The following is a 12,260-nucleotide window of genomic DNA, read 5'->3' as shown; positions in this document are numbered from 1 at the left end:
ACTGTAAGAAGTTCTTCAATTTATAAGTTCTTAGTTACATATTCAATATTTTTAAAATATAAACAATATTATTTCTTATGTCGTTGCATATCAAGGATAATGATTCTATAATCCTTGTTGCATATACAAATTAACTTTTAAATGTATGTTCTCATTTTCAATTTTATATTAAATCTTCCGTTGTATTAAGTTAACTTTTCATTTCTTGTTTTATCTGAATTACTAGTCTCCAATTTATTTAATCGTGTTACGAATAATAAAGTATTGTTGCACGAGAGTTTATTATTTCACTGATATATTTAATAAAAGGTAATTAATAAATTTGTAATAATTAAAAATTTTACAACAGGTACTGAATTTATAAACTTGTAATAATTTAGATTTTGACTCATATTAATGGAAAAGAAATTAAGTAGTACAAGCGGTGCAGCAAAAAGAAGAAAGTTAAAAGAAACAAAAGCTACTTTAGCTAAATTGCCGAAGCTAACAACGTTTTTGAAACCAATCGAAAAGCGAGCGGAAACGGAAGTGGAAAGTCAAAACTCTGCAGAAGTGGTATGTATAAATCAGTCAGTAGAACATGATGATATCGAAGAAAACATTGCTACTGGTAATAAAAACATGAACGAAGAAGATGTGAATAGGTCTCCGAGAAACCACCGAAATGAAGACCAGGAAGATTCAAACTCTGATACGAATGACGCCATTGAACAAATTAATTTAGAAAAATCAAGAGAATTATTTTCTACTGACATTGCAAATTTTCATGGTAAAATACTAACAAAAGATATTAAGAAAATAATTGTATTATCGGAATCGTGTCGGCCAAAAGGTCCTTTTATACGCGACCCCTTGCAAGAAAACCGTAGGTTTTCCAAGGAATATTTTAAAACTACCACAAAATATGGATCTATAGAAAGAATGTGGCTTTGCTATTCCCCAAAACTTGATGCCGTTTATTGCGAGCCTTGTTGGCTTTTCTCAGAAGAACGAAAAGCAAAGGATAACTGGCGTGAGCATGGTGTCAGAGATTGGCGTGGTCTTTCTAAAAAAATTAAAATTCACGAAAATAGTCAACAACATATATTTGCTTGTTGCATTTATGAAAAATGGCGACATAATGAAACAATTGATAAAAATATAGAAGAACAAATACGATACCAATCAAATTTTTGGGTGCAAGTCTTAAAAATATTTAAGCTATCAAATTCAAAATGAAGTCATACATTGCCTTGCAACACATTTAAAAGCCACTCTTACTGCTGATATTAATAGTTCACCTTTTTATTCATTTATAATGGATACAACACAAGATATTACTAAAAGAGATCAGCTCAGTCAAGTATTTAGATACGTAAAAATCATTCAAAATGAAAAAGATGAAGCCACATCAATTGAAATTAAAGAAGTTTTCTTCGGATTCACGGAAATATATAACCACACTGCTGCTGGACTACATGAAGAAATTTTAAATCTGTTAGAAAAACATCATATAAAATTAAGTAACTGCAGGGGTCAAGGTTATGATGGTGCGAACGTCATGAGTGGGATATACAATGGGGTTCAGGCCCTTTTTAAGAAAAATCAACCCAATGCTATGTATATGCATTGCGCAGCTCATAATTTAAATCTTGTTATTAACGATGCGGTTAAATGTTGTGTTGAAGTTGCTTCATTTTTTGTAATGCTAGAAGATGTGTATTCATTTTTCAGAAATAGCATAAACAGGTGGGATCTACTATCCAAATATACAGGAGAATCACAAATAACATTAAAATGGTTAAATCCAACGCGATGGGCAGGACGATATACTTCTCTTTTCGCCGTTAAAATTCGCTTTCTTGATATAATGAAAGCTCTTTCTGAGATATCAATAACAAGTACAAAACGTGAAGAACGCGATGAAGCAGTACGAATACAAAAATATATGAGCAGTTTCGAATTTGTTTTTTTATGCGTGCTTTTGTCTAAAATCCTTAATGAGGTACATATACCATCAAAATTGCTGCAAACTAAAAATTTAGATCTTACGACAGCTTCAGGTTCTCTATAAAATGCCAGCAAAAATTTAAAACAATATAGAAAGATGTTTGATTCAGCAAAACTTGAAGCGGTAGAAATAGCGACTACGTGGCAGGTTCCTGCAATATTTTTTCAAAAAAGAAGAAAAATTGTGAAAAGGCATTTTGACGAATTATCTACAGATCACCGTTTTGATAGTAGTGAGGAAATTTTTCGCATCAATATTTTTATAAAAATTTTGGACGTCGTTATCAACCAACTCAACAATAGATTTAAAGGAATGCAAGAAGTGGTACAACTATTTTCCTGCATCCATCCAAATAAATTAATAGTAATGAAAGAACGTGAGATCATAAGCTGTGCAAAAGCCATTCAGAGAAAATATAGTGAAGATATAACAACTGAATTTCCGCTGCAAATGGTTATGGTAAAGTCAATGCTACACGATGAAATATCAAAAACATCATCTATACGTGAATTGGCTGACCTTTTAATAGTAAAATTGTCAACTCTAGCTGCAAGCGTTCCACAAGTGATAACAGGATTGTTATGGTTTCTTACATTACCTGTTACTGTTGCATCAGCTGAACGTTCTTTTTCGAAACTTAAAATAATAAAAAATTATTTACGAAATACCATTGGTAAAGAACGTTTAAGCAACCTTGCAATAGTTTCTATTGAGGCAAAAGCGGCTGGAAAAATGGAAATGGAAAACATCATTACCGATTTTGCCAATATGAAATCAAGGAGGAAAGTTTTCACTATTTAAGTTCGGTTAAGTTTTAGTTTCGTTTTGAAGTTATTTTTATCTTTATTTAATTTTTTGTTTTTAAATATGATATATGAAATAAATATCTATTTAATATGTGAAGCTTTATTTTTTTTTTTAAAAACATTCTTTTGCGGGGGGAGGGGGGGCCAAAATTTTGAAGTTCCGCCACTGCTTGGAACAGTAATTTCTTTGCAAAGAATAATAGCAAAATTCAGAATTTAGGCCAAAACAACTTAGTAAAACTATGTTATTATAGCATAGCTGCAATAACAACAAGCATATAGATAATCTATATACAGTATTGGACAAAACATTTGCAACCAACATCGAACAATGCTAAAAAGTGTTCCTAATTTTACATGTCTTAAAAATGAAACAAACTATACTACCACAGCAAAAAGTTTAGGAGTCTGGAGTCATAGCATGCCATGAAATGAGCAATCAGCTGACAGGTGACAGCACACAGGCAGAATTTCGTTGACAAGTGTCATTTTGCAGCGGACAAAACAAGTGCAAATTTTTTAGTTTTGTTTCATTTTCTTAAGTCTGGTCCGTGTCAACGTCACGGAAGTTTTTTTATAATTAAAGAAAGTATCCAGAAGTTTCCAGTAGCATGCAGAAGCTTTCAGAAGTTTCCAGAAGAAGCATCTGGAAGCATCCAGTAGAATCCAGAAATATCCAGAAACATTCAGAAGCATCCAGACGCATCCAGAAGCTTCCAGAAGCTTCCAGAAGCATCCAGAAGCATCAAAGAGAAGCATCTAGAATCTTCCAGAACAGGTTCACACAGGTTCATTTTACTATATAAGAGACATGTAAATCGACATGTAGTTCAGTCAGTATATGGAAGTCAATCAGTCAGTATTATCAAGACAGTTTATCGAAGTGAATTTTTTTCAAAGTGTTTTATCGAATAACATCAATACAAGAAGTGAAATACAACAAGTGTTTCATTACATCAATACAGCCCACATCCAACCAAGATGTTGTGTTCCACAGAGCATTATTGTATCATCACAAAGGAAATGTGCCACGGTAAGCCTTGAGAAGCGTGATTATTTGTTTTTATTATTTTTATGACTTCAAGTGCAAAAATGGCTCCCGACAGTCTTGGATTGGAACTAAGAAAGAAAATTATTAGCGATTACGTAAGTGGAATGTCCCAAAAAAGTATTTGTGATAAATGTCGCGTGAAAAAATGTACCGTATCAAGACTATGTTCCAAATATCGTTCTACGGGAAAGTTGGCAGCAGATAACAAAGGTGGAAGACCGCGTTCCACCACTTCTAGAGAGGATTTTATGATCGTCAGATCCGTCAAGAAGAATCCCTGGATATCATCAGTCGAGATACAAAAGCAATTATAGCTGCCTTTATCGGACGGAACAATCAGAAGACGTGTTGTTAAAGCCGGAACATTTTCTCAACGCCCAGCAAAGAAACCGCTGATTTCACTAAAAAACCAGAAGAAAAGACTCCTGTTTGCTACATCTCAAATTGACTGGAATGTGCAGAAATAGTGAACTGTCCTGTTCAGTGATGAATCGAAGTTCAACATCATTGGGAGCGATGCATTGGTCGTGTACGTCGACCGGCTGGAAAACACCTCGATTTACGTTACTGCCATAAAACCGTGAAGCATGGTGGAGGCAATGTAATGGTCTGGGGGTGTTTTTCTGCTAACGGTCTAGGTCCAATACATCGAAACGATGGAATAATGGACCGTTTCATGTATAAAAATATCCTGAAAGATGTTATGTAACCTCATGCTGAATGGAATATGCCAATAAAATGGGTTTTTCAGCAAGACAACAATCCGAAAGACACTGCAAAAGTAGTCAAGCATTGGTTTCAAGACAACCACCTATCGGTGGTTTCAAGACAACCACCTATCGGTGATGGATTGGCCGCCTCAATCTACGAATCTCAACCCTATCGAGAACCTGTGAAAGATCGTCAACCGCAGAATTAATCGTGAAGGTGTTTGTAATAAGGATCAACTGTTTGAACAAATTCAAATGGCCTGGGCAGCGATTCCACAAAGTTTCCTTGATCATCTGATCGAATCTATGCCTCGAAGATGCAAGGCTGTGATCAGCAACAAAGAGTTTGCCACGAAATATTGATAGCGAAATACAGCTTGGTCAATTTTTTGTCGAGTTGCACTTGTTTTGTCCAGAAGGAAATCAACTTTTTTTAATACTTTTGATTAATTTATTAATTTTCGTGTACAAATAATGAATTTTGTGATGAATAAAAATTGAAGAACTTTGTCTCTAAACAGTTACATAGTTATTTTTTTAAATTGAAAAAATGCTGCACTTTTATATAAAGAAACTAAATTAGCATTATTTAGTTGCACTCGTTTTGTCTGATACTGTAAGTCTCTTAATAATTTTGTGTACTTTAACATACTTATTATGACATTATGTTTTATTGAAGTTATTTGTTTTATATTTTGGAAATCATAGAGTTTGAATCCATAAAAAACAGTAAATCAGATTAAAAAAATTGTTAATAACTGATTTTTTTATCTGTGAACAAAATGAGACCCCGAATAATGTTTCTAGTGTGAACCACTTTCATTTTGCAAACAAAAAATGATTGATTTTTTGTCAAAATTTTTAAATTTTTAGTATTTCCATCTCAATAATGCAGTTAGCATTGTCTTGAGCTAAAACTTTCCAAATGTTACTTTTTTTGAAAGAAAATTTTTTTGAAAGTGAAAAAATAGGGAGTTTGTCTTTCACATCTTTACATTGAATTTTTGTCACCACTATTACACAAGTTATTTATCGAATTCTTTTTATTTAGGAAGGTTCAAGTCATTGTTAAATTATCTTTTATCGATGATTTTAATAAGAATTTGAACTTAATTAGTTTTTTTTCTCTCTTCTCTTAATTGCCATCATTTTACAAGATTTTGATCAACTTTTTCATTGTTCTCTCTCTTTCAAAAATGATTTATTCATGTATAAGTTTATAATAATATTGATATTTTAATAGTCTTAAATATCATAATTTTTATTTTTTTGGTTTTGTTTGTTTATTTTCTTATAAAAAGAAAGTCTCATTAACAATTTAAACAAGTAATATATTGAGTGCGAATTTATTTATGTTTTAGGAAATCACAATATTTGACGATAAAAGAACTTTTTCTTTTCGTTCTGGACATTTTTTGACATCTTGGCCATCTGTATTCATAGCAGATTATTTGACACCCAGGTCATCAAGGTCATCAAGGTATTTATTGTAAAAGTTGTGTTTTAAGTTAACGTGGTGAAAACTAATTTTGTTACAAAAAGCTTTAAAATTTTTATATCAACGTAGATTATTTGTCGAATAGTAAGTTGTTTTTTTTAACCAAAATTAAGTTAATAAATACTAATATTTGGGCAATAAACATACTGATTGGCCTGATTAATAGTTTTATGATGCGAAAGACATCTTTGTACCTTTGGTATAAAATTAAATGTCAAATATTTGCTCTTTCATTTTTTTAATATTTTACTTTCATTCAATAATTTTTCATTAAAAAATTATTGAATGAAAGTAAAATATTAAAAAAATGCAAATTAGCTTTTAAACCTGCTACCACAGCAGTTTAACGTGCAGTTAATAAACAATTTTTTTTGGCTTGTCTCAACAACTTATGACTACAGTCACCAACTGTTGAGGACATTCGGGACTCTTTTTATTCCATACTATTAACGTAGTTTCTAATCGCAGTTTGGCTGCGTTCAATGGCTTTACACATATTACTAATGAAATTATTAATTTCATTACTTACATACCCAAAACGTGATTTGTTGTGTCTTACGAAATAAATTTGCCCAAATAAACAATTAATCAAATTTAAATAAAAGTTTGGGTAAGTTTGAAATAAATTTTTGGAATCCTAATTATTCCTGTATGGTTTATGTGATATAATATATCATCAAACTTGTTTTATAAGTTTTTGCGCAGAATTGCGTCGTCTATCAAATTGTAGGGGAACCTGTTGTACCTATGATCACTTTTTGCTTCTAGGCGATTTTTGCGTAGTCTATTGAATAAATTAAAATCATTCAAGTTTTGTGGTGTTCTTTCATTTTTTTTGCAAAAATTATACTTAATACATTTTTGCTATTCGACCAAAAAGTATCATTATTCCGTGTTTCAAAAAATAAGTCAAATGGATCAAAGGTGCAACATGTACGTTGTAACTTTGACCGATGCGTGTTGTTTTTTTGACAAAAATTTCATTATTAAAAAACCATGCAATATTTTGACCTTTTTAATATTTTAGTTTGTTATATACTATAAAGAAACTTCTGGCTTACCAAGTGCGAAAAAACATATTATTAAGCAATCTTATTTTGTAAGCAATCTTAACTGGCTAAAAAAATCAGAAAAATCAATCCTTACAAATCCTTACAATCCTTACAAAAGTCAATTCTTACATCCTTTACCTTTTAAAAAAACTTGTGTATTAAAGTTTCATTTATCAGTCAGTATTACTTATAGAATTACTAATTTTTTTAATGAAATCAGTTGTTAGTACTATATTTATAGAGTCACAAATTTTCTTTTGTTAGATGCTACTTTCATGGGAAGACTCAAGGTCCAAAACTTTAAATGCAATTTAATTGTACAAAATATTTTTTCTAAGACATTTAAATATTAATACGCTAATGATTATTAGTGCGCATAGTTACGCATAGTTTCGCCTATTGTTCGTATTGTTACTTACGGTTCTGAATTCTGTAAAATACACTATTTCTTAGTTTTTAAGTAGTTCCTAGACTTTTTTTATGCGCGGTTACATTTTCTATGCGGTCTTTCGAGTAAAGTCAGCTAGCGAATTAGAGATGATGTACTTTTATTCTCAAGAAGAGTTGATGTTGTTCATTGTTTAAAACAAAAATTAAAATAATCGTTTGTTTGTTGTTGGTTATTTTAATTTTCTAATTTTTATAGCCTGTTTTCATTTTCTAAAAGAAGTTAGAAATAAAATGTCTGGTAAAATAGTTTTTTTAGTACTTTCTCAACATGAATACTGTATTTTTATCTTATCTTCTAAATATGAATACTGTAATTTAATAGTGTTAGTGTTGCCTCGCTTTCTTTTTTAATAAAGAACTTTCTAGGCTTTTCTAATAGCGTTTCTTTACTCCACGCGGTCTTTTAAGCAAGGTCTTCCAGCCGATTAGAGCTGATAAATTTTTAGTTTCAAGTGGAACTGATGTTGTTCATTGTTTAAAAACTAAAATTTGTTTGTTGTTCGTTGTTTTTATTTTTCTGTTTTTTTTTTAGAAGAAGTTAAAACTAAAATGACTCGTAAAAAATTTTTTTTAGTACAATGTTTCTTTTTTAGTAAAGTGTTTCAGTTTTGTCTTCAGTCTTTTTAGATCATTTTAAGCAAGTATTTTTAATTTTTTTAGAGCAGTTAAAAGGAGCTGAAGGCCTTTTTAGTAAGTATATAGTGTATAGTAATTTACTTATAGTTTATATTAGTAACATAGCTATATTAGTTTATTTATAGTTTATATTAGTTTATATAGTATATAGTAGTTTGTCTATAGTTTATATTAGTAAGTTTATTTATAGTTTATATTAGTTCAAGTTTATTTATCGTTTATATTAGTAAGTTTAATTATAGATTATAGATTAGGATTAATGAGAATACAAATTTTTTTTAAGACAGGCAAGTTGACAGCGACTTAAGTAAGTGTTATCATTTAGATTTTATTTGAGTACGAATGTAGCATTAGCAATTTTATTGTATATAATTTTATCTCAATTTTTATTTTTAGACAGACAGGTAAAACTCATTAAGTACTTAGATATTGTAGATTTAAATACTTCTTTTGAATATTCTTTTAAAGCATCGATATGTTTTATATATTTTATAATAAATTTTGTCATTTAGGTGTGGTAGCACCATCAGTTTTTGCAAATAGTAATGTCTTTTATTTTATTTTACAGCAAATAGTATGGTTTTTTATTTTATTTTAAAAAGAATCAATAAATATTGTTTATTTAAACATAATCATGAGGATAAAATAGATAAGATAGATAAAAAAGGTTTTTTAGTTATAACTTCAGTTGCACCAGCCACAACAGGTAACTTAGTACATTTATTTTAATATACTTGAATTACATTTGTTACTTAACTTTTCAAGCAATAAATATTGTTTATTTCAACATTATCGTCAAGATTATATAAATAATCTTTTTATTTGATAATTTATTTTAGCTGCTTCTGGATCAACTTTAAATAATGGTAACTCATTAATTCATATTTTATTATAGATAAATTTAGATAAAAAAATGTAAGTTGGAAATTTTTGTAGATTTAAAAGTTGTTTGTTGTTTGTTTGTTTTTCTGTATAATTGACAACAATGATGAGAGAGGTAGTACGTTTAAAAGGATTTTATTTTTTTTATAAAGTAACTAAAATGTTTTTTAAAATATTGTTTTTGACTTAAAAGTAAAACAGTAGGTTTTTATAATTTTATACAATGAGCCCAAGAACTTAGGTAATACTTAAAATTATATTGTCAATAATAGAGAAGATATTTAAAATTCTCAGTAAGACAGCTTCTTATTATTTACATCAAGTTAGTTAATTAAAATTTTTTTTTTTAGTTGATCAAGAGAAAGCTAATAAAGGTATTAGTTACATTAGTTTAGTGAATTTATTTTTAAAAAGTTAAGTAGATATTTTAACGTCTATACATTTAAGTGCTTTTATTGTTTAGACACAGAATTAGTCTTCATTGGCTTTTTTTATTCTTGATGGTTAAACTTATGTTTTATTTAATTTGTCTTGAGGCACATAAAATATAATTTTGACAAAAATAATACGTTAAATAAAAAAAGTGAAAATTCATTTCTGAACTACAGACATTTTTCCTCTATACATTGTGGGGACACCAGACCCTTTATATTGAGCAAACTTTGTTTCACATTGTCGCAGGAAAACAGTCTTTATACTCATGTAGATACTGAAAAAACTAAAAAGGTCTCATACATAATTCATTTTCACAAAAACTGGATAACCGACCTTTGTCTTCTGAGGTACAGATTTTAAAATTTAAAGTTTATTTTAGTTTTTAAGTTTTGGTTTAGTTTATAGTTAATTTTAGTTTAGTTTTTATTAGTTTTAGCTTCTTTCTTATCTTTTTTCTTACTTTAGACAACTTCATGGAAGAAATAAGAGGAATAGTTAAAAAAAATTATAGCTATATACTTATTTATATGTAAATATAATTCTATTAATAATTCTGAGGTATATTTTTTGTCTTTAGTGTCTGGTAGAAGCATAACTGGTAGGGCTGTGTTTTAAATTTTATATATTTTTTACGGAGAAATATGTGCAATAGGTGAAAGAATTATTTAATATAAATATTACATTTTTAAACTGTTTGCATTTTACTCATATTTTTATTAAAATTAAACTTCTCACAAGTTTAACTCTTTTTAATTTACTTTTTTTTAATTTATTTTTAGCATCCTCTTCATCCTGTGAAATTGGTGAGGTTATGCTTTATATTTTGATTTAAAAAAATTTTAAATATTTTTAAATTATATTATATCTTTCTATTTGTAATTTTAGAGTCGTTAACATTTGAAGAATATCAAAGATATCGCTCCCAACACCCAGGGCCTCTCTCAGAGAGGTCCTTCATTAAAAAGCCATCCTTCAAATGGAGGGCTCATCCATACCGGGGTGTTGGGAGACACCGAAGAAAAAACAGCAACCAAAAGGCTGTAAATGTCTTCAATCAGTGAAGATATTTATAAATTTTTTGTTGCCGTTTTTTCTTCGGTGACTTATTTTTATTTTTTTAATTTTGTAATTTTTATTTTTTTTTGTAATTTCTTATAATATACTGTTGTATATTTGGTTTGTTTTTGTCTTTTTTAATTGAAACTTTATTTGTTTTTCACCAATTAAAGTTAAATATAGTTAAATTAATTCACTACCCAATCATCATAATATGATGCTACATTCTATTTGTTAAAAATAATTATTTGGTAGTTTAATTTATTGAAAACACTGCTTTTAAAATTTTCTATAATCCAAGACTATTTAGCTATATAAATGCAATTTATTTATATCTACTTGATTTTTTATCTTTCATGTTTTTAATTTGGCTCCTTTAGGCATTTGTTTTTTTGCTTTTTAATTAAAACATTTTAAATTTATTGTAATATCTTTTAAATTTAACTAAAGTTTACTAAAAGCCAACGTGAAATAACGTCATAAAACAACACTGACAAGTTGCATCATGACAGCAGTTTAAGTATGACAACAGGCTACCGAAAAGCAGGTAAATTGTATTCCAGTTGTTTTGTTTTGTTTTGTTTTTCTTTTATGTCTAACTATCTGTAACAATTTTTATTTTAGGTTTGTCATATGACGCATTAATGCAATATAAAAGATCAAAATTGACATGTTTTTTACAATTTGTTATACACATGTTTGATTTTGAATCGACTTTTTTTTGTTTGAAACGTATTTGTACTCATTTGCTTAGTTATTTATAATAAATTTATTTAGTTGTGTGCATTTATTGTTTTAAAGACAATTTCCTTTTCAAAGAAACATGTATCATAATGAAGTATTATTATGTTGTGTCAAAAACTAAAAACGTATTGCGTTGAACTTAGTAATGTCTAGGAAAATGGTTCTGCCATACACTGATATGACCTATGCCAGTTGTAAATTACTCAAATAACGTTAAATAATTGGTAAATTAATATATTTTAATTTTACAGATGGTTTAATTTTTTAATTTGAAGGCGTTTTTATTACAGGGTATTAGTTAAGGTTTCGCAACTTTAAATTGTGGAAAACAGCCACTATAAATTAAGTAACAGACCGACCGTAACCCGTATTACGGGTTGCTTTCTGCTAGTATATATAGTTGTTTTATCCTTTTAGATGGGAAAAAAGAAAAAAAAAATTTTTATAACTTATACAAGCTAGTGGTCTTTATTTATTTACATATGACCATAATGCTTTTTAAAAGAAATATTTTAATGATGACAACGAAATATACAACTATAAAAAACTATAATGATTAATTATTACAAGAGATCAGATCAACATAACTTCAAGCATTAGATACTGACGTTTCGATGAACCATACTTGGTGGTGAAAGTTTCATAATAAAATCTTCAGTTTCCACATCATATATGTTATCATCATTTATCATCTTATCATCAAGTCTCCTGATATCTTATAATACCTACTTTTGTAAACCATACCAACAATTTTTATTACTCCAGCTAGATAATATCCCGAATAATTCTTTCCGGTGTCAGGAAAAAAATTAACCCTCATAATAAATTAACTCCCGTTGCGTAAAAATATACCCGGGGAATTAATCGAATTTCGAAGTAGATTAACTCCCCTTGAAATAAATTAACCCCTGTCGGCGTAACAAATTAACTCCCAATAATATTTTAACTCC

The 12,260-nt window shown here is 28.9% G+C and overlaps 1 protein-coding gene across 1 annotated transcript; it reads left to right on the top strand.

Annotated features, from left to right (window-relative positions):
• Positions 1 to 396: 396 nt before the first annotated feature.
• On the top strand, positions 397 to 1,218 carry LOC136082206 (uncharacterized). Its single transcript, XM_065800724.1, has one exon. The coding sequence runs from the start codon at positions 397 to 399 to the stop codon at positions 1,216 to 1,218; it is 822 nt and encodes a 273-aa protein (XP_065656796.1).
• The last annotated feature ends 11,042 nt before the right edge of the window (positions 1,219 to 12,260 follow it).

This window comes from Hydra vulgaris, chromosome 07 (assembly GCF_038396675.1).
Source record: "Hydra vulgaris chromosome 07, alternate assembly HydraT2T_AEP".
Taxonomy (NCBI): Eukaryota; Metazoa; Cnidaria; class Hydrozoa; order Anthoathecata; family Hydridae; genus Hydra; species Hydra vulgaris.
Note: the sequence above shows the minus strand (reverse complement) of the source record. Positions and strands in the feature narration are given on the sequence as shown.